General features: G+C 57.1%; 7 protein-coding genes across 7 annotated transcripts; 4 read left to right on the forward strand and 3 right to left on the reverse strand.

Moving 5' to 3' along the window:
• Positions 1-135: 135 nt before the first annotated feature.
• Positions 136-1,614, reverse strand: CH63R_00459 (TfdA family Taurine catabolism dioxygenase TauD; the record flags this gene model as incomplete). Its single annotated transcript, XM_018295434.1, has 5 exons — positions 136-440; positions 503-707; positions 832-1,068; positions 1,146-1,240; positions 1,302-1,614. The coding sequence occupies 5 exons, from the start codon at positions 1,612-1,614 to the stop codon at positions 136-138; spliced, it is 1,155 nt and encodes a 384-aa protein (XP_018163796.1).
• Positions 1,615-2,802: 1,188 nt separating this feature from the next.
• Positions 2,803-4,670, forward strand: CH63R_00460 (Major facilitator superfamily transporter; the record flags this gene model as incomplete). The annotated part of the gene is made up of 5 exons (XM_018295435.1): positions 2,803-3,048; positions 3,108-3,203; positions 3,272-3,648; positions 3,704-3,737; positions 3,810-4,670. The coding sequence occupies 5 exons, from the start codon at positions 2,803-2,805 to the stop codon at positions 4,668-4,670; spliced, it is 1,614 nt and encodes a 537-aa protein (XP_018163797.1).
• A 1,176-nt stretch (positions 4,671-5,846) lies between these two features.
• On the forward strand, positions 5,847-8,046 carry CH63R_00461 (Fungal specific transcription factor; the record flags this gene model as incomplete). The annotated part of the gene is made up of 3 exons (XM_018295436.1): positions 5,847-6,748; positions 6,807-7,299; positions 7,354-8,046. The coding sequence occupies 3 exons, from the start codon at positions 5,847-5,849 to the stop codon at positions 8,044-8,046; spliced, it is 2,088 nt and encodes a 695-aa protein (XP_018163798.1).
• A 487-nt stretch (positions 8,047-8,533) lies between these two features.
• On the reverse strand, positions 8,534-10,853 carry CH63R_00462 (alpha amylase; the record flags this gene model as incomplete). Its single annotated transcript, XM_018295437.1, has 5 exons — positions 8,534-9,047; positions 9,153-9,491; positions 9,639-10,041; positions 10,185-10,452; positions 10,620-10,853. 5 exons carry the CDS (start codon positions 10,851-10,853, stop codon positions 8,534-8,536), a joined length of 1,758 nt encoding a protein of 585 aa, XP_018163799.1.
• Positions 10,854-12,504: 1,651 nt separating this feature from the next.
• Positions 12,505-14,310, forward strand: CH63R_00463 (Oxidoreductase molybdopterin binding domain-containing protein; the record flags this gene model as incomplete). The annotated part of the gene is made up of 1 exon (XM_018295438.1): positions 12,505-14,310. One exon carries the CDS (start codon positions 12,505-12,507, stop codon positions 14,308-14,310), a length of 1,806 nt encoding a protein of 601 aa, XP_018163800.1.
• Positions 14,311-15,120: 810 nt separating this feature from the next.
• On the forward strand, positions 15,121-16,515 carry CH63R_00464 (Voltage-dependent potassium channel beta subunit; the record flags this gene model as incomplete). Its single annotated transcript, XM_018295439.1, has 6 exons — positions 15,121-15,218; positions 15,308-15,330; positions 15,389-15,455; positions 15,529-15,616; positions 15,670-16,230; positions 16,294-16,515. 6 exons carry the CDS (start codon positions 15,121-15,123, stop codon positions 16,513-16,515), a joined length of 1,059 nt encoding a protein of 352 aa, XP_018163801.1.
• A 3,821-nt stretch (positions 16,516-20,336) lies between these two features.
• Positions 20,337-20,642, reverse strand: CH63R_00465 (uncharacterized protein; the record flags this gene model as incomplete). The annotated part of the gene is made up of 1 exon (XM_018295440.1): positions 20,337-20,642. The coding sequence occupies one exon, from the start codon at positions 20,640-20,642 to the stop codon at positions 20,337-20,339; it is 306 nt and encodes a 101-aa protein (XP_018163802.1).
• Positions 20,643-22,045: the final 1,403 nt, after the last annotated feature.

Below are 22,045 nucleotides of genomic sequence, written 5' to 3' on the forward strand. Positions count from 1 at the left end.
TGTGCCCTATCATATGTGCTGTTTTGCAAGGTGTGAACGCCATGGCTAATACGTCGATTCATCAGATGCCCTGCTGGTTCATTAAAAGTCACAAACTAAACGCCGGTCACCGCAGCAAGCTTCCGTCACTCATTTTCATAACCCCAAAGCCTCCCTTCTGCCCGTGCTGTTCAAGTCAAGATAGGGCGCCTCGCCAAGAGACGCCACACGGTCGCCCGCCCTGGCCTCGACGTAGTCGTAGGTCGCGCAGTGCCACATGCTCCGGTTGTCCCAGATGGCGAGGTCGTTCTGGCGCCACTTGAAGCGGACCTGGGCGTCGTGGTTCTGGGTGACGAGGTTGAAGAGATAGTTGAGGAGGACGTCGGACTCATCCTTTGTGACGCCGTTGATGCGCTTCGTGAAGCCTTTGTTCACGTAGACGGACTTCCAGCCAGTCACGGCTGTAGATTTTGTCAGCGTTCTAGGCCCTTGGGTGCAGATGGAAGGGGGGGGCATCACTCACGGTTGGTGCGGATGACGGGATGGACGGCCTTGAGCTCGGAGCCCTTGTTCAGCGGCGAGCCTCGGAGACCTTCTCGGAGGGGGTTGCCCAGCCTTCGGGCCTCTTCGTGGAAGAATGTGGCGTCGTGGGTGGCCGTCAGCCCCTCGAAGAACTTCTGCATGGCAGGGGAGAGTCTGTCGTAGATCTCATACCCAGAAGCCCACAACTAATCCCGAAGGGTTCAGTAAGCGGCAAAATCCATCTGTATGCATCGACAAGGGTGCGTGCGGGTGTGCGTGTGTGCGTGATGCAGCAGGGGGGGGGCAATAAGGATGCCGAGATGAACGTACAGTGTCACCACCGGTCGGGGGCAAGGTGTGGATCTTGAGCATTGCGTAGTCCGAGGGGACTTGCTCGAAGGATATGTCAGTGTGCCAGCCGGCGCTGGCGAAGCGGCTCACGTCGCTCAGTTGGTGGGTGAGACCGCCTCCTTTCTTCTGCTTCTCGCTGCTAATGACGCTAATCTGATCACCGAGCTCGCTGCCTTCCTCGGTCAGGGGGTGGATATGAAGGCCTGATGATTCGGGCTGTTTCGGCCGGGTTAGGAGGCAGGGAACGAAGGACTGAATGAGATTTGGCTCATCCGATACTGGTTTCGACTTACACATCCGGCGAGCTCTGTGAGGCGGAGGCAAAAGTCCTTCATTTGGTTTGGCGTGACATGCTGGTCTCGCAAAAAGACAACACCGCGCTGAGAAACTGAGGCCATTCTTTAGCATGAGGTACTTACGGGTGCGGAAGCGAGTTTGTCAATACTTACTCGTGACAGCCAAGTCTCTGATGACCTGGTCATCAGCCTTGAGAAGATCAACAACCTGGAGGCCCTCGTACTCCCGACCAATGACAGGGGTGACGTCCGCGCTCTTGAAGCTGTCTAACGAGCCAGAGTAGACGAGCGGCTTGCTCAACCGGGGGCGGGCGACGGGGTTTCCGCCGACGATGTTGGCGGCGGCCGCGCCGTTTGAGACTGCAGAAGGCATGGTGGTGTTGTTGCTGTTGGTCTTTTGTAATTTGAGAGTATGTAGGTTATCAGAGCCGGGAGATGAAGGGCGCTTGAGGGTTTCGTCGCTCATGATTTAGGAAGGATCTGATAAACAAAAAAAAGATACCGAGATATATATGCGTATATATATGAGAGGTTTTAAGTCCGAAAGCTGTAATGTGTCTGTCTCCAAGTACAAGTACGTACAGTAACTCAGAGGAGCGTCGTCTCCTTTTCTTCTTCTCTTCTTTCTCTGTTGCTTTGAAAGCGAAACCGGGGGGGTGACAGCCACTGGATGGGGTGAGGGAGGAAGAAGATCGTCAGACGTTTTCTCCAGTAGTTGGTTGCGTTCTGGGGGTCAGGGTGACGGAGGCTCCCGGCTGGTGGGCGGGCGATGGCGCAATCGCAAAGCTTCCTAATTCGGCGAAGTCTGTCCGCTGTGGCCAATCAGCCGGGCGGGGTCCCTCGTCGGTGAAATCGACGACCGGAGAAAATCTCGGAGTCGAGCGCGGGCAACATCACACATCACGTCTTTGCCGCGCCGGGGCTACCTTGCACCTCACACTCGCCCATTTTGTTTTCACAAGCCTCGGCGCATGACACCCTGTTTGACATAACCACAAGACCACGGCACCAGATACTGGGGATTAGGCCGTCTTTTGCTGGAGAAAAGAGCAGCTAACCTGCGGTTAAAAAGCGTGTCCAAGCCGTCGTGAAATCTTCCAAGGCGTCCACGGAGAGGGGTGGGTTCCAATGACCCGGGAGAAGAGGGGCGGCGGCGGCGGAGAAAATTATGGGAGTCTGGGGTAAGGTTTTTGGAAACCGTTGCTCCGGCTAAGCCATCCGGGCCCGGCTGCCAGCCAGACTCAGACGTAGATTGGAGTGCCTACCTCCGAGGAAGAAAGGCGAAAAAAAGTTGCCGTCAACACCATCTTCTTCCGTCCCCTTGTCCGGCCACATGGTCTACCTCCACTAGTTTGTGGATTCTATCGAAGACGCAAGACCGAGCATTGATGTCGTGAGAGCCATCATCTGCTAGCCTCAATCAGAATATTTGAGAGCCTCAAGGAATGACTATTAAGTCGAGCGTTCACCACGTCCCATCGTCGGTTGCCTTTTGTCGATCACCGTCGCCTCGTCATTCTCTTTAGCGAGCCCTCAATCAAGACCTCTGGGAAGCTACAACGGCCCTCCCACCCAAGCTGGTCCTCTTATCTCGCCGTCTCTCCACCAACCCGGATTATACGAGGCCCGTCTACCGACGGCGGCAACAGCAAACATGGCCGACGTCCAGACTCACACGCAGAAGCCGGCCAGCGACAGCGGCAAGGACGGCGTCTCTGTCTACCTGGACTCGGACAATGCCGGCGCTGTTGGCCGCGAGAACCTCTCCGACCTCGTGCAACCGCACGAGTCCTACGAGGGAAAGCATCGATGGGATCCCGCCGCGACCTGGACCGCAGCCGAGGAAAGAAAGGTTGTGCGCATCACGGACCTCAAGCTGCTATCGATGCTGTGTGTAATGGTGTGTAAAGCCCCTGCCTACTTGGCTGATGAGAGGATGTTCCCGCTGACTCTTTAAAGTTCTTTGGTCTCCAATTGGACAGAGGAAACTTGAGCAACGCTCTGGCCGATGATTTCCTCAAGGACATGAAGCTCACCAGTGATGATTACAACAACGTAAAAGCCCCCTCCTAACTTGTCCCATGAAAGTACTACGAGTAGCAAGGCTGACGTGCAGCTCATAGGGAAATACAATTCAGCTGGTCTGTTTCCTGGCCGCCGAGTTCCCCGTCCAGCTCCTCACCAAGCGGTTCGGTTTCAAGTATGTGCTGCCGACCCTGATGATGATGTGGGGCACCGTCTCCTGGGGGCAGGCCTGGATGACGACCCGCGCCGGTTTCTACGTTACGAGGGCCCTCATCGGAGCCTGTGAGGGCGGTTTTATCCCTGGCACCATTCTCTTCGCGACCTACTTCTACACGTCCAAGGAGCTGTCGGTGCGACTGGCCGTGTTCTGGTCCACGTTGAACATTGCGCGAGTCATCTCGGCGCTGCTGGCTGCGGGTATCCTACAGATGCGTGGCATTGGGGGACACCCAGGCTGGTTCTGGTTGTTTCTGCTGTTTGTCAACCATCCTGCTGTCTTTAAACTATAACGAAACTAACCTCTCTTACAGGGAAGGCCTTCTCACCTGTGTCTTAGCCGTTCTGGTATGTATTCGACCCCCTCTATTCCGTCGATGACGAGAAGAAGAAAATAAGTCGCTGATATGGTGCGTACAGGCTTTCTTCTGGCTCCCTCAGTCTCCCACCAACACCAAGACACCCCTCTGGAGAAAGCCGTGGTACACGGAGAGACAGGAGGTTATCATGATCAACCGTATCCTCCGCGACGACCCGGCTAAGGGCCTTACGGCACTCAAGGAGCCGGCGACTTGGAAAGACATCAAGAACGCGTGGTCCGACCCATCGATGTGGGGTCTGTACCTCATCGGCCTCGTCGCCTACATCCCGGCGACCCCCGTGCAGGCCTACCTCACACTGACGCTCCGCCGCATCGGGTTCACAACATTCAACGCCAACATGCTCACAGTCCCCTCGGCGGCTCTGCAAATCGTCACCATGCTTGCGCTGGCCTTCAGCAGTGACTACTTCAAGGAGCGCGCGTTCCACTGCATTTTTGGCGAGCTCTGGATTATGCCCCTTCTCATCTCGCTGGTCACGCTTCCCGACGGCGGCCGGGAATGGTCTCGTTTCTCTATCATCACGCTCATTTCGGGATACCCCTACTTCCATCCGATCGTGTCGTCATGGATCTCGGAGAACACGTTCGACGTCAAGAAGCGCGCCATCACGGCGGCGACGTACAACGTCATCGTCCAGATCGGATCCCTCGCCGGTGGGCAGATCTACCGCTCCTACGACTCTCCCTACTACAAGCGCGGCAACACGGCCTGCGTGTCCATCTGCGCGTTTAGTCTTGTCGTGTTCCTGGTGCACCGCCAGGTGCTGGTGACGATGAACAAGCGCAAGGAGAGAGCATGGAACGCCATGTCGGCTGAGCAGCAACACGCGTACCAGAACGACTCGGCGGCGCGTGAGCGGGACGGAAACAAGCGGTTGGATTTCCGATTCGTCTACTAGAGATGGATGTGAAGTGAAGTTCGATCCGTTTTTGAGTTGTTGTTGGCAAAGCGACGAATCATGTCAGAATTGAGCGAGGCATACCTGGATACCAGTCTTTTGGAAAAAGCCTGGATACCAGTCTTTTGGAAAAAGACAGCAAATTTGAATAATTACAGTTTGATGAGAGCGAGCGGCCTTGGGGGAGGGGGGGACAGGGTGTTGGCATGGAGGTATGCACTAACAATTTACCCTTCTAAGTAAGCAACACTTAATACCTGAATTACACTGAGAGGAAGTTCCACATTTGGAAGAATCCAACAGTAATTGGCTGGATTTGGCTCTCTACGGTATTTCTCATGATGCTTCTTTTCGTGGTGGCTGTATCGAGAGTGATAAAGAGGGAAGTGCCGATACCCAGGCACCTATCTACCTACTTTGCTAGGTGGTAGGCATACCCATACCGTTCCGGTATCGATTGATTGGGCCCCCCCCCCGGTCTGGACCGCCTCGCTGCTGCAAGGTGCCGCTCGAACAGCAGCGGTCAAGGCCGAATTTGCGGGGAAAACCGTGCCAAGGTCGTCAACGGGTGCGCCCCCTTCGGTACCCCCAAAAGCCTCCAAAGCCCCTCTTGGGCCCTTTCCAGCTCCAACTGCAGGGTGCAGCATCTCCACAGCTCCCCTGATGGGCTTAGCGCATCGAGCACACCATCGCCGAGGTCCCCACCGTCTGCATCTCTGAATCTCAAACCGTCGACAGCTCTCCTCCACATCCCCAATTTTTCTTCTCCTTCGAGTCCACGAGTGTCCCAGGTCGTCCCTCTTGTTGTCTGTCATCGCCTGCCATCGCTGCCGCTTCAGAGCTGCCAATCCAAAGGGGGCCCAGTCAAATTTGTCTCAAACGTCTGTCATCTTGGAGCCTTGCTTTGTAATACCCATCGTTGCCCTCACGTACCCATTCAAAGGTACCTACCTAAAGTCACCTGCCCTACCTCGCACCTCGCTCTCTTGTTGGACGCCACAGCACCCATCAGACCGGGACCGACCTGTCTCGGTGCAAGTGACAGACCTCGCCTCGCACACGCGCACACCTTACACCACGACAAGAAGCAGTGGGGAGGGTGAAAGCTAACAAGTCCGAGGCACGGCTGCCATGACACGACACGGCTAGGCCAACGTTCTCTTCCGTCTTCGCGACATGTCATCCGGGCGCAAGATTGGCAAGAGAGCGTGTGACGCGTGCAAGATCCGCAAGATCAAGTGCACAGAAGTCCCGCCGTGTGACGGTTGCGCCGCCATCGGTACCGCATGCACTTTCAACAAGGTCCCTGCCACTCGCGGGCCCCGGAACCTGAGGGCGAAGACGATACGACAGATCGCCCAGGCCCAGCAGGAAACCGCCGCCTCCGCTACCGCTCCCACAAACTCAACTTCACCAACAAGCGATGGGGCCGCCGTCGCATCTACCCCGGCCGCCGGTACCGCGCCCTCGGGAGCCACGTCGTCATCGCGGTCCCCTTCCTCATCCGAGGGTGGTTCGTCCGAGGGCACGAGGGGCTCCACCGGCGGACAGCGACTCGCTCGGCAAGAGACCGCGCTGCAGCCGCAGAGGACCCCTAGTGCGTCACTCGTCCTGAGACTATGCATATACCGCCTGCGTCTGTTCCCTGTGTGGCCCATCATCGCGGTCGAGGAGATCATGGCCTCGCTGTCCCGCGACGCTGATGATCTCGAGTCCTACGTCTTGGCTAACGCCGTTGGGGCCGCCACCATCTCCCAGCTGAAGCTGGCCACAACGGACAACGATGACCCGGCGACGGCGAGCTCGATGGAGGCCGAGTGTCAGCGGTCGAGGATGACCCTTCAGGAACGGGAGGGTGGCCCGCCGATGAATCTCAACTGGCTGAGAACCTCCTTTTTCCTCCATGTTTATCATGAAAACCAGCAACCGGGGGGGGGCAAATCTCTGCTCTACCTTCGGGAGGCCATCACTATTGCCCAAATAATGGGATTGCATAAGGAGTCGTCCTATGCGGCTCTACCGTTGCCAGAGCAGCAAATGAAGAGGAGGATTTTGTGGTTGCTGTTCGTCACAGAAAGGTCTGTCTTGTCCTGGAGCCGTTCTTCACGTCGTGACATGTTTCTGACACAACCGCAGAGGAGTCGCAATGCTTCACAAGTTGCCCGTGGTGCTGAAATCAAACATCCGCTTCCCGTCCTTGGACGGTTCAGGGGTGGGCGAAGACGAGGGCCACATCCTGCCGGCGTTCAAGAAGCTGGCCAATCTTTTCTGGATCTTTGACCAAAGTGGCGCCTTCGACATACTCCAGAACTCGGATGACGAGGACGCCATGTGGTCCATGGCAGACGGCCTGCAGACCGCCAGCAGAGCGTGCCTCGACGTGGTTCAGAGAAAGCTCCAAGAGATACCCCTAGACTCCGATGCGAGCAACGACATCCAGCGCGCTGACATTGTCGTCACCCGTCAGTGGATGCAGGCGGTGCTTTGGAAGGTGACCATGAACCACGGCCGTGCCTGGTCTGGGAACAACGTCACCTCCCTATCGCATCCAATACAAATAGCCAAGGAGTTCCTTCAGCTCATCTCGCAGCTTCCAAGCACAGCCATTGAAGCCCATGGCCCTGGAATAGTACGTACCCCCGGATGACCCCCTGTCGCTTCACCCCTAGTTGACGCCATCCAGGAGTTCAAGATTTATGAAATTGCGAGCGCCGTTACCGACGCCGTTGCGAACAACTTCCGGCTGCCGCGATCCTCGATGGACGGGCCAAGAGACATTCTGCTCCAGCTGCAAAGGGTTCTTGCATCCTGTCGCGGCGGCAACAAGGCCCTGTTGGAGATGCTCTGCACTCGAATAGCCGAGGTCCAAGACGGTCCGCTACTGGCCATGAATAGGAACCTAACCCCTAGAGTCCAAGAGGTTAACGACGACCAATGGCGCAACGAGAGAGCTGCCGAAGCCAACGGCCAAACGAACGTCTTTACGGCGATCAATGGCATGTCAAATCCCGACCAGCCATACGCCCAGGCCCAAGCAAGCTTCCTCTCCATGTTCGACAAGGACGGCGCTGCGCAAAGCATGGGCAATGGCGGCCCGGTGCCACTGTCCTCTCAGCGGCAGAACCTTGGCCGCCCTATCTGGGACCAGCCAGCCCAGATGGGCCCGGGCGCGCACGATCTCATCGATCAGCTACAGAACTTTGACGGCTCCTTCAACACCGTCGAGTCCAACGGCACGCTCGATATGCTTTTTGCCAATGGGGCCTTGTGGGACAACGTTACGAACGACGACTGGATGGCCTCGGTGCAGAACAACCCTGGTGTCTTCAACAGCCCCACGCAGGCCTCTGCGAATCTGCAGAGAACGTATGAGTAGGCTTCATGTGGATCCTCAAGTTGATGAAACACAGTATCATGAGTCTTATGATCTTTTTGTTTTTATATTGACCGTTTCCCCCTAAAGTCCCGAACGTGGGACGAGACCCTTCCCATCGAAAAGGGTCGAAAACAAGGAGGACTAGTTGTAAGGGGTCAACCAGCTCTCTCATACTTCGCGCAGAGATTACTGCCCAAGTCGGTGCCCGGAGTGCCGAACCAGGCGAAAACATTAGCGGGCCCGGGTGCACAAGGAATCGCCCCCCTCCTGAGCAACCTGGAAGCCTGCCGTTCTGGTAATTCTCTGCGCTCGTCCATCTGGAAACAGCTCCTCCGCTGACTGCAAGGCCCACAGTCTGCAAGCGCCGTGAAGACGGCGAGAGATAGTCTGATGAAGAAACCGCAATGTATCCCAACCCTGTCTATATACACGTATAATTTTATACCCCAAGTACGGACCCGCATATAATGTAACGTGGCCTAGATACCTATCCCTCCAAAAGCACCACCGCTCCCTCGTATGGTCCAAGTGTGACCTTGCCCCCGCTGAAGTCTCCCGTCGTCTTGCCGCCGTTGGTGACCAGCACCTCCTTGACGCCACCTTTCAGGCCGGCCCACTCGACAGTCTCAGAGGAGAAGTTGCAGGCCACCACAGCGGCGGCGCCGTCCTCAGAGCGCCGCGCGTACGCGACGATCTGCTCGTGCCCCTCGTCGACGAGGTTGAAGTCGCCGTAGACAAAGACATCGAGATGCTTCTTCCTTGTCGCGAGGACCGTCTTCCAGAAGCTGAAGACGGAGTCCGGGTCGGACACCTGGGACGCGACGTTGATCTCGGTGTGGTTCGGGTGGACCGTCATCCACGGCGTGGCGTCGGCCGTCGTGAACCCCGCGTTGGCGCTGGCGTCCCACTGCATGGGCGTCCGCGCGTTGTCTCGCGACTTCTTCTGGTATTGCGACTTGAGCAGCTTCAAGTATTCTTGGTCCTTGGAGTCCTTGTGCAAACTACGTGCGGGTTGTTTGCCAGTCAGTCACAGTAGGAGAAAGGGGGGGCTTCTCGACAACGGGCTGCTAGTAGCAAACGTGCGCGGACCGAGCAGAAGTACTCACTTCCAGTGGTTCAGACAGTCAATATCCTTGTACTCCTCCATCGGCCACTCCTTGGGCACATTGACCATGCCGATCTCCTGGCCCTGGTAGACGAAGGGCGTGCCGGCCTGGAAGGCCTGGAACATGGAGACAATCTTGGCGCCGTTGACGCGGTGCTCGGGCGCATCGTTGGCGAAGCGGCTGACGGAGCGCGGCTGGTCGTGGTTCTCGAGGTACAGAGCGTTCCAGCCGTTGTTGGTGTACATGAAGCGCTGCCACTTGTCGGCGATGCGCTTCAGCTCGGCCAGGTTCCAGTCCTTGGGGGAGAACTTGCCGTGGGGGCCAATGTCGATATCGACGCTGGGAGGTTTTGTGTCAGTGCGTTGTGCTTCTTCTTCTCTCTTCTCTATTCCCGCATCGGAGAAGACAAGGTTGGTTCCTTGTTTTCTTCGCCATGTCTACCTTTCTTTTCTGGAAGTGAGTAGATGGAGGAAAAGAGGGACTTACAACTCAAAGTGGAAAATCATGCTCAGCTCGCCGCGGTCCCCGTTGACGCTCTTGATGACCTCCTTGACGTCCCTGACGCAGGGCATCTCGCCGACGCTGAAGGCGTCGTACTCCTGCAGGATGGCGCCGAGCTCCTTGAGGTACTCGTGCAGACGGGGCCCGGCCGAGTAGAGCTCGGAGCCGGAGAGGACCTCCTGGTCCGAGTCGGGGAAGTCTTGGGGCTTGCTGACGAAGTTGATAACGTCGAGGCGGAAGCCGTCGGCGCCCCTGTCGAGCCAGAAGCGCATGATGTCGTGGACAGCGTCGCGCACCTTGGGGTTCTCCCAGTTGAGGTCGGGCTGCTCCTTCGCGAAGAGGCGGAGGTAGTACTCGCCTGTGGTCTCGTCCCACTCCCATGCGCTGCCTGTGGTCGTGTGTCAGCCGCGGGCCGTCCAGCTCGTCTGTTATTCCGAATCGTCTGCTCATCCAGATTGTGTACTCATCTACTCGGGGCTCTCGGCGGTTCAAAAGGGGGGGGCGAGGGGATGGAGGGGGCTGGGGGCTAACCCTGGAAATGCGACTTCCAGTTGTTGGGTGGCTGGCGGTTGCCCTGGGCGTCGTACTTTGGCTTGCGCCAGATGTACCAGTCGCGGTAGGGGTTCTCCTTTGAGCTGCGCGACTGCTTGAACCACTCGTGCTGGTCGCTTGTGTGGTTGACGACAAGGTCGAGCACGAGCTTCATGCCGCGCTCGTGGAGCTTGTCCTTGAGCACGTCGACGTCCTCGACGGTGCCGTAGGGCTCGTAGATCTTGCGGTAGTTGCTGATGTCGTATCCCTTTTACGATAGTCAGTCAGTAGGAGCTTACACACACAAACACACACACATCCCCCCTCTCACCCTCTCCATGACCTCGTCGGCCGAGTAGGAACAAACGCTTTCACTTCGGATTTGTGGCAGCTCTGGGACAAAATACAGTCACCAAGGAGGTACGTGTGACTTACCATGTCAACCTGGGGGCTCTCAAAGATAGGACTCAACCAGACAATGTCAACGCCCAGCGACTTGAAGTGATCGACGCGCGAGATGATGCCCTTGAGGTCGCCAACGCCGTCACCGGTCGAGTCTTGGAACGAGGCCGGGTAGACCTGGTACACGGAGCTCTCCTTCCACCACTTACGCAGCTGCTTTTTGGGCGGCTGTTGGGCGGCGGCGCCGTCGACGAGATAGGGGGCCATTATGGGAATCGTCTCCGTTCGGGTTCGGGTGCAATGGGCTTCTGCTGGTGCTGTTGGGGTCCGTCGATTCGTCGAGTACGCAGGGATGTGTCGCAAGAAGCGCCGTTCTTCAGCGTCTTCCAAAAATGACGGAGATGCTCGTGTCGACTTTGGAGAAAGGGGAAGGAATACAGAGAGGTCTAGAGAATGGATTACAATAACCCTCGCACAGCTGAGGGACTAGAGAACTCGAGACACCTTTTATCTGATTAGATCAAACAAAAGCAACCTAGGTTCAACTCTCTGTTTGCGAGTAGCGTGTAGGCGGACAAGAATTTCTGCGAGCAATGAAAGGATCAAGTGACCAATTGGGGAAGTCTGGGAGAAAGGTCACACCTAAGGACTTCGAGACAGGGAGAAAGAAAGAGGGAGGGAGAGAGGGGGATCAGCGTCTGTAGCAAGGCACAGCAGAAAGGCAGACCACCCGATGTTAGGTAAGGCAAACCACAGACATGGCGGCGGCTCCAGTTACTTGTTCTGCCTGCCATCTTGTCGTGGGGAATGGTTTGATCCGGGTGGGAAACTCGGGGAATGAACGGACGGGATTGTAGCGAGCGAAGCTGGGAGCAACGGACGAATGAGTGACGCCTCCGACCTGGGCTCCGATGGTCGGATGCTGGTCGTGCCCCTCCATCCCACTCCATGTTCGTCATGCGGGGTAAATTTCTCGCTAGGAACGTTACCTAAGGTGCCCAGGGTAGAAGTACCTACCTAGGTAGGTACCTAGGGGCATGTGACATGTCCTGGAGTTGGTGGTGCCTGCAGAGGTTCCGACCTAAGCGCCCAAAGAAAGTGATTCAGTCTCGGTGCTGTTCCCCAAAGCGCCTTGGCAGAGAGAGACAGGCAGAGAGAGAGAAAAGAGGCTCAAACACCTCCTGCACGCCAAACCCAAGCATCCGGGTACACGCGAAAGCACGAGACCATGCATGACGGCCATTACGTTGTGCCGTGTTGCAGATTGAGAAGATCCCACGCCGCAAAAAAAAGTATGCATGTGTCAGTCAGTCAGTCCATAAACACAAACGCCACACGTCCCCGATCCGACCTCCGAAAGATTCCCCGGTGATTTTGTGGCACCGGAGCCCACTCCGGCTCAGAGTCCGGTAAGGATCCGAAGGGGACAGGCAATGGACCAAGCTACGGACCCGGCGATTCGGGGAACAGAGTCTACATGCGAAAGCAAAGGGTGTGGGCTCTACGTAGCTCATTCTTTTTCTTCTTCTATCTCATTCCCTGATACCTAGGTAGGTTCTAGACCTCACTTCAACACCGGGACGGAAACAAAGCTCTCCATTAGCCTTCCTGCGCAGAAGACGCAGAAGCCTTGTTGTGGGTTGGAGGAAGGTTTACATGTGGCAATGATGCGCGCAGCCGTGGGAAAAGCCAGATAAGAATTTACAATCCCGTTCCATCCATTGCTCAGACCAAATCAAACACGGCACGCCCGACAACACGGGACAGGTCGAAACTCAAATCGAGCCGTGTCCTCCCGGCAGCTCACCTCTTCGCCTTCGACGGCCTCTTCTCTTTGAGATCCCATGCTCGCGCGAAGCTCGCGCGAAGGTCACCAATGCATTAGTTCAGGCCATAGGTATTAGCCCAAGACCGTCCAATGTCGAGAAGGGCCTTCGCCTCCTGGCTGCGCTCCGGCGCACTCTCGGTACCGTCGACGCGAGTTGCCTCAGCTGCCCGTCAGGCTCAACGACCTTCTCCCACCTCGCAATGGCGCCGGTTTGCCTCCAACACCACGCACCGCCAACGACCGATTCTCTTAACCGCCGGCGCGGGCTTCTTGACGATCGCTGTCCTCCTGGGCCTCAACCCGTTCCCGAGACTGACCCTACTATCCCAGAATACCGTAGAACAGCGCCCGTCGTCGACGACAGCTACATGCCATCCCCCCGAACTGCCCGCAGAATGGCCCCAGTACCGCCTCTCTGAAATCAAACTCCATGACGGCACCTCGGAGCGCCCCTGGATCATCTATAAAACCTCCGTCTACGACATCACAGACTGGGTCGCCGCGCACCCGGGAGGCGACATAATCCTCCGTGCGACCGGCGGCGCCGTCGAGCCGTACTGGGACATCTTCAGCATTCACCGCCAGCAGATCGACAGCGTCCTCGCCATCCTCGAGGGGTACAAGATCGGCGAGGTCGACGCCGCCGACCTGTCGCTCCTCCTCTCCCGGGGCAGCGCCGAGGACGGCGTCGACGACCCCTTCGCCCAAGACCCGCCTCGTGACCCCCGGCTGCGGACCCTCACCGAGCGCCCGCGCAACGCAGAGACGCCAGCCGAGGGGCTAGGCACCTTCGTCACGCCCTTGGGGTTGTTCTACGTGAGGAACCACATGTGGGTTCCCGTCGTGGGCGAGGAAGACGCGGACGCACACGCCGTGACGATCGAGACGCCGGACGGAGAGGAGCGGGTGTACACACTCCGAGAGCTGCGGACGCGGTTCGCCACGCACAAAGTCACGGCGACGCTGCAGTGTGCGGGAAATAGGAGGCGCGATATGACAACGCACGCCGCCAGGACCAACGGGCTGCAGTGGGCGGCGGGCGCCATCTCAACGGCGGAGTGGGAGGGCGTACTCCTCCGCGACGTGCTCGCCGACGCCACATGCAACGAGATGAACATCGCAAACATGCCGCCGTCGGCGAGACACGTCCATCTCGTGGGACTGGAGGCCTACGCCGCGAGTATTCCCATTGCCAAGGCGCTCGACCCGCTCGGCGATGTGCTTCTCGCGTTCCGCATGAACGGCGAACCCCTGCCGCGGGACCACGGTTACCCGCTGCGCGCCGTGGTCCCAGGGAACGTGGCGGCGCGGAGCGTCAAATGGCTCCGACGCATTGCGCTATCAGACGAGGAGTCGCCCTCGCAGTGGCAGCGTCGGGACTATAAGGCATTCTGCCCGGGAGAGGGGCCGGAGCCGGACTGGGACTCGGCGCCGGCGATACAGGAGATGCCGGTCACGTCAGCGATCACCGCCGCGGGTGTGGAGAGCCCAGGGGGTGCGACGGGCCGAGAGGGACGGGTTAAGGCGGAGGGGTACGCATACTCCGGCGGCGGGAGGGAGGTTGTGAGGGTGGACGTGAGCACTGACGGCGGCCGAACATGGAAGGCAGCGGAGCTGATAGCAGACAAGGGCGTCGGGAAGAAGGCGTGGTGCTGGAAGCGGTGGCGGTACGAAGGCCCGGTTGCAGACGAGGGCAAGGTCGGGGAGGACGGGGTGCGGTTGGTGGTGAAGGCGACAGACGAAGCGTATAATACCCAGCCGGAGAGCCACGAGAGCATCTACAATGTGAGGGGAAACCTAGCCACGGCGTGGCACCGCGTCCACGTCGCCGCGGACGAGACACAGCCAAGTTGGAGGAGAGGAGGGGCCACACATCCTCACCTAGGTAGGCAGTAGGCTTGAGAACGATGGTCCGCCGGCGTTGTTGCACCGAGGCAGCATTTTTTAGGCAATTTAGACACGCAGAGCCAGGCCGTAAGCGGCATGTTCCTCGGTAATTGTAATAAATACATGATCATCTCGATCAGCACCAGTTGCTACAGATGCCTAAGAGCCTGTCATGCCCGACGTTAGAGGACAGTTCCGCGATTGACAAGTACGTCTGACGTCTCCCCAGCATAACATTGGCCTTCATCGAAAGGCCGTCCGCTTGAACAACTCCCGGTAAGGCTGTTCGATGAGGGCTGGTAAGATAACGGGTTGCTCTCCCTTGGTGGGAGGGAGAGGGGTGTATCAAAGCCAACGGTGGAGAACCGCGCAGTTGTCCAGCCGCATCAAGGGTCCAGCCGACCACGCCCCAACGACAGCGGCCATTGGCCAATGCCAAAGAAAAGTCTCGCCGAAGTGACGTGGTGGATGGAAGAAGAGAAAGGAGGGGTGGAGGGGCTAAACACCAGCTGTCCGAGAATTTCCCCGCCATTCATCGGTGCGGGGCAATGGATGTTTTGGAGCTTTCATGTGCCAGGACGGAGAGGGGGAAAAGGGAAATCGAGGATAGGTAGAGAAAGAGAAAGAGGGAGATAGGGACACGAGAGAGTATTGACAAAAGACACAGGCAAACAATCTCCCCCCCGTCTTTCCTACAAAACTTCTGACGAAAAGAAAAAGAAAATACTGAACCCCCAAGACACGACGACCGCGACGACGAGTCCTTGGAGATACCCATAATCACATACAAACCTTAACGACAGACCGAAAAGACATACAATGGCGTGGGAAGAGCCGAGAAAGACAGGCATGCAGTACCGCCGCCTGGGCAACTCTGGACTGCACGTATCGGTCCTGGGTTTGGGCGGTTGGTTGACGTACGTAGACCGCAGCGCAACGCAACTCTGCATGTCTTTGTTTTATGTTTGTCAATGATTTCCCTGAGCTGACTGACTGGCGTACAAAGCTTTGGCGGCCACGTTGAGAATGGTATGAGAAACCGAGAGAGGGACCGGTAAATCTCGGGACCATCGCTAACGACATACAGAGAAGACGTTTGCTTGCATGAAGCAGGCCTACGACCTCGGCATCAACTTCTTCGACACGGCCGAGAGGTAAACGCGCCCTCCCCTCCTCCACACGGGCAAGCCCGACGGCTGAGCGAACGAAGCTAACAACAAAGCGCAGCTATGCTGGTGGTAACTCGGAGGTCATCATGGGCCAGGCCATCAAGAAGTTCGACTGGAACCGCAACGACATTGTCGTCACCACAAAGGTAAACTGGCACACAAGCACCCAGGACACACATCCTTTAACCCCGTCGCGTAGCTCAACTGGGGCGGCGCCAACGGTGAAGTCCTCGTCAACAACCACGGCCTCTCGCGCAAGCACATCATCGAGGGCCTCCGCGCGTCTCTCAAGCGCCTCGACCTCGAGTATGTCGACATCGTCTACGCCCACCGACCCGACCGCCTGACGCCCATGGAGGAGACGGTGCGCGCCTTCAACCACGTCATAGATAAGGGCTGGGCCATGTACTGGGGCACGTCTGAGTGGAGCGCCGACGAGATTGCCGAGGCGTGCGGCATCGCCAAGGACCTCAAGATGATCCCACCCGTCGTTGAGCAGCCCCAGTACAACATTCTAGAGCGCCGCAAGGTCGAGTACGAGTTCCAGAGGCTGTACCAGCGCTTCGGACTCGGCCTGACCACCTTCAGCCCCATCAAGATGGGATTGCTGAGTGGCAAGTACAATGACGATCCGGACGCGCCCCCGGCCGGTAGCCGCTTCGCTGAGGGCAAGGGCGACAAGTTTGTCAACTGGGCCAACAAGGAGTGGTACGGCAACGATGAGTGGAAGGCCCTGATTCAGAACGTAGTTAAGCTCAAGGTAAGAAGACCGTGCCGGCAAGTGCGTGATCCGGAACGGCCGCGCTGACAAGTATGCATGTAGGCCATCGCCGAGAAACTTGGCGCGACGCAGTCCCAGCTGGCCCTCGCCTGGTGCCTCAAGAACCCCAACGTGAGCTCCGTCATCACGGGCGCCTCGAGGCCGGAACAGATTGTGGAGAACGTCGGTGCGTTGAAGCTTCTGGAGAAGTTGACGCCCGACATCATGGCCGAGGTCGATGCCGTTGTGGGCGAGGTCAAGCTTGACCCGGCGAGACAAGATTAGAGAGTGGCGTGTTCCGGGTAAATTGTGTTTCTGTGCATCTGCTTTTGGGGATGGCGCGGTTCTGCTATACATACATACATACATACATACACGTGTATATACATACACACATACATACCATTACATGTCCGGGACTCGGAAATTGCTGAGGCTCGAATCTGGCAAAGGGAAAGAGTATCATTTACAAGCTCGATTCATGCTCAGCCGCGCCCATGGGACCATGTAGTGGTGTACTGGAAGTAAGTACATGGTCGTAGCGTGGGCCTCGCGCTGCTGTTACTCGCCGGCGGCCGTTTCAAGGAAGCTCGTGGTAAACAGCCTTCGGAGGAACCACCTTCTGGAAGCTGTGGTGGTGGACGACTTGCCCGAGTCAAATTAGATGTCGCATCCCGGTCCGACGCGGCCAAGCAACGCGTCGCCTCCGCCACGGCTCGTGCCCATTGCCCAGACTGGATGTCAATTAGGGGACGGCCGAGAAGCGACACCAAAGCAGACGTTGTCCAGATGGCGACGGGATGCTTTAGAAACAACTATCCACCGCCATCCTTGCTCTCCCATCTTGACTCGGTCGTCAGCCTAGATTTCCAGAGACCGCGAAGGTTGTACTGTGTAGCAACGCCTTCTCTGGGCCCTGGCCGGATGATGCTTCGACAAATGTTGACGACAAAACTTTGCATCGCGTGATGAAGAACGGTTTGCTGGGGGGGGTTGCAAAAGTCTTGGAAGCATATCGTATCAAGGCGGCTGATAAGTTGAGGGGTCTGGCCGCGAGAAGGTTGTCGATCCTCTGGTTATCGCTGCGGCTCGCGAATCGTCGACCAGGGATGATGTCTTGCCTAGGCATGATCCGAGGATGGAGGTACATGGTCCTCTTTTTCTTCTTTTCGTTCTCCTTCTTTCTCTTTTAAGCTCCTTGTGTCAAACAGCACCGGACCCTTGGATGTGGGCTGTGTGGAGAAGATCCGAGCTGGCCTGTGTATGGATGTTTGTAAGCCAGTCAAAGTGTTAGATGTTTGGTGGTCCTGGGTAGTATCAGTACCGCATCTTTGGAAGCATGTAGCCTCGGTGACGGAGACTGCGTTGTGTGCCACATTGTTGCTTTGCGCCGCATGAGCTGCAGCGTCAGCCCTGTTGAAATCATGAGGTGGGGGCGGCATCGTTAAGGGCAAGTCCCGGGATCGTGGCGGTATTAGAGATGAAGTCAACAGTGAAGGCGCGGATGCTCCTTACCTAGTTGCTCCGTTGGTGTGTTAGGCGTGACATGGTAACGCAGGAACGTCAAGACAATGCTTGAATGCATGGATGGGAGGGTAAAGGCGGTCGCCGGTTGGCGGTAAGCAACTTGAACTGACTTGACGAGTGATCTTTGCAGTCGGCACATTGATCGCAGCCTGGTCGGAAGTCTCTGGACTCGTCTTCTCCTCGAAAACAGCCGGTCCCCGTTGTTGTTGGCTGTCCACAGGCAAGGCAAGCAAGACATGTGGCGTCACAGAGTGGTAAGCCGGGGTGGGTTGTGAAGTGGGATGGGACGGAGCAGACAGCGCTACTCCTGATGAGACGGACGGGCAGGGAAGAGGCGGGAAGCGGGGGGGAGGGGAGGCGATTTGGGCGTTGGGTAGGGTGACTGGGGATTGATGGTTTGAGATAGCTGTTGCCACAGCTTGGTGTAGAGATCGAGCTGCCAAATAAGATGCGGGTATCAGGCCATATTGACGCTTGGTGGTGGTGACAAGGGAACAAAGTTTGAGCTTTCCAGGGATTGGCGATGAGTGTCGTGAACGACGGTTGGAACGTAGTGTCGAGAGATGGGCAAAGTTGCTGCGTAGAACAAGTAGAGCGGCGGGAGACATGTGGCCCAGCAGGGAGGCAGTCGCAGTCGTGCACACGATAGGTAAGGTACCTTACCTTAGGTAGTAGGGGGGGGGGCACTTGGAGGCAAGGGTCGAGAAGGAGCCGCGGGAGGGCTGACATGTGTCAGTAGCGTACAGATAGGTATGTGGTTGCGTGGGTGAATGGATGAATGTGTTCGAGTGAGCTTGATAAAGTCAAGGTAGGCCACGTTATTGGTGTTGAGGGTGTATACCTGTATGTATGTGGGTAGACAAGACAAGGTGCAGGTCAACAAGCAAGGCTGAAGAACTGGAGAATGAATGGGGGCCATTACTTAAACTGGACAGACATTGGGAGGCTTGACTTGAGACAGTAGTGCATGATGTCGTGCCAAGACCCAAGGGAAAATGCATCGTGATGGGCAAGACTTCGTGAATTCGGACAACCTGACTTGGAAAAGGAGAATGGGCTTGACACTGGCCAAAGGGGGCCTCCCGTCTCTGTCCTACACGTGTTCTACTGACTTGACATTGGCCTTTCACACCGACTGGCCTCCTGGCCTGGCGATGCTCACAGGTCGCCGTGTGTCGCCGTGTGTCGCGAACGGACGATGGAACGATACTTTGGATGTCGCAGGTGGCTGGCTGGCGGAGGACGCAGGGCGCAGGGCGCAGGGCGGCAAATCCCGAATACCGCCTGCAGCGGTTGCGCTGGCCCGGCAGTGGGGTCCTCATCAGTGCGATACCTACCTACCTACCTACCTACCTACCTACCTACCTACCTACCTCAGGCACCTATGGTAAGGTACCTACCTATGTAGGTAGGTAAGGTTGTCTATCGCCTAAGTTGCCCCACTAAACACAGCAGCTCGCCGCCGGCAGAGCGACACAAGCGACGCCTGGGGCGGGTCCGGTCCCCTAATAAGAGGATGAAAGTGTGACGACGTGCGTGAAACGCCGTCGTCGGTGTTCCAGTCAACGGTTTCTGTGTTGTATTGTATTGTATTGTGTTGTATTGAATTATCATGAAGAACCAGTAAACATAAGTAGCAAGCGCGGAATGGATTTGCATGGTGCGCGTGGCAGTCGAAGAATTGGTTGGGTACCTGGCGCCGAGGCATACCAAGGTTAAACCAGACGCCTCATTGCGTGTCTGTATAACAACAGCACACACAAGCACACAAACGCAGACGTGTGTCCACACACATAAGCAAGTACCTCCACATACAGATACCTTGTACACCTTGTCCCCATCCACACGAAAGAGAGGCGGCGGACGGACAGACAGATACCTAGACAGACGGACAACGGATGAGCAGATAGTTAGACTACCAAATGCCTTCTTCGCCCTGTACCTTTCTCTCCCTTTCTCTCTCCCTCTCTCCCCCCCTCTCCCAAGCTCAGCTGGCTGTTTGTGGTACAGACGCAGCACCTTTCGGCCCTACGTATCTTGACCTGTATCATCATCGCAAAATCCAATCAATTCAGCGGCGCGCCTTCATTCCTCCCACCTGCTACTGTTTCTCATCCCTCTCCGTCTTTCTTTCATTCTCTCCTCTTTTTCTCCACGTCGCACACGCCCACGCACCAGTACCCGCATGCGACGACTAAAATTACCCGCCAAAACACACAAGACGACGGGCTTTCTAACATTCCGCCCAACCGCAACAACCTCACCACCACCATGGCCTAAATCGTATCGCCTTTTTGCCCTATTCCGCACGCGCCCTTCCTCCTCGATCTCAAGATCACATCTTGATCTATTTCCTTGCATTTTGGAAGGGGGGAAAAACCTCTACCTCCGCAATTTCCCCTCCTTCTCTCAATCGTCGACCGATCAACGCCCATCCATTCACCTGCCCCCCTGTCGGATTGAATCTCCATCAATCTGGACATCGCCGTCGCCGTCGCCGTTCCCGCATCCGCGAATATCAAGCACCGCCCACTGGATCCACCCTCCCTTGTCCTTTGACCCTCCATCAACCGTCGTCATCACTGCCAGTTGCCCTCGACGACGCCCCATTTATCCACTCCGTAGAGAGTCACCGGCAGACACTCCGTCAACGCCCATCTCGCGCCGCGCAACCGCGTGCCCTTCGACTCCGAGGCCCCCTCTCGCCCTCGTCTCCGGGAATGACATGGCTCTACGCCCTCCTGCGACAGCCTGGCGACAATGACGAGGAATGAGGCCGGCTCCCGCTTCAGCTCTCTTACGAGCACCAGCACCGACAGCACCCGATCCTCGGCCACCGTGAGACCCCCCAGCAATCCATTGCCGGCATCGCGCAAGTCGTCCATGCGCTTGAAGACGGAGGGCAATGGGCCCCTCGTCGAGAAGTGAGTGTCATGTTCCTGTTATTCGCGTTTTGTCCTGTCGTGCCCGTGTCGTGGTCCTCCGACCCCCGTACCCATCCCCGTACCCACTCGCACCCGCACCCGCACCCGCATCCATAACGTGTGCCCCGTCCCCTAGTCGATCAAGCAATTGTTGCATCGTCTACGCTCCCCCCCCCCTCCCCCCCCCAGGCCACTAGGCTCTCGGTCAGTCGGAGTCAAGCCAGCCAGTCCAGCAGGCCAGCCCGGTCCAGTCCACAACCCCTCTACCTATTCCACAACGGAAAGCGCTTTCCTACAGTGTACAGCACGCTAGCCCTTGCACCCCCGTCCAGATTACCTTGGGTGTTGGGTGAGGGAAGGTCCCTTCAAAGGTCTCACTGTATTCGTACACTCGCTACGGAGACCTTGGTTGGGTTCTAGCACCCCCTTCCCACCACTATTTGTATGAGATGAGTCGAGTCGTGAGGTGACTCTCCGCCCCCGACCGTTGCCTTCGTTGCCTACCCGCTAAGCCGCTAGGTACTCTCTGTGCTGCGGCGGCGTCGTCGTCCCGAAACCCAGAATTCCCAGAGGCGAGACACACAAGTCGTGTAATAGCTTGTGCTTTACCCCCCTCTCTTTCACTTTGCCTTTTCTGTCCTTGCTGCCCTGGTGGTTATTGTTCCGCCTTGCCTGGGTTGTCCTGTTGCTTCGACCTGATACCAGCGCACTGGAACTGTTTCTGCTACTACCTGGCCTTGCAGCGCGCATTATCTTTGCTGTACGGTGCCTCCTTCGTACCTCATTTTTGCGCCTCCCTCCACAATCACACATCCACTATCTATCCCACACCTGTGCCCCCCTCCAACTGAACAGGCTGCCGACCCTGAACCAACAAGCCCTCTTCACCTTGAACTTCCTTGCCTGTACTATCTCACCCCTCCAACCAACAACCCCTCCCCCCTTCGCCTCTGCCCCGGACCTAGGGAAGCTTTGTGTCATCGTCGTCGTTGTCGTCGTCGTCGCTTCGGTGGTGGAGCTCCTGGCTGTTTTTGATCTCTCCAGTCCAGCCCAGTTGGTCCCAAGCAACTCTCAGCCTAGACATTCTTGTTCCTCCCTCCCCGAGAACCTTCCCTTCTTTTCTCTCTCCTAAGTTAATTTTTTTTTTTTTTTTGCGTTTATTTTACTTTTCACTCCCATCTTTATTCGACTCACAAATGTGCCCATAACTGACCCGTGGCGCCTGCGTTCCACCCTCCAGATCCTTCATCAGTGACCTGAGCCCAGCCGAACCGTCCCCGTCCACCTTCGCTTCCGCGCCGCGTGGAGCTTTGTCACCCGCACCATCCAACTCCAATGTCTCGTCCCTTCGCGATCACCGCCTG

This window comes from Colletotrichum higginsianum, chromosome 1, assembly GCF_001672515.1.
Source record: "Colletotrichum higginsianum IMI 349063 chromosome 1, whole genome shotgun sequence".
Classification (NCBI taxonomy): Eukaryota; Fungi; Ascomycota; class Sordariomycetes; order Glomerellales; family Glomerellaceae; genus Colletotrichum; species Colletotrichum higginsianum.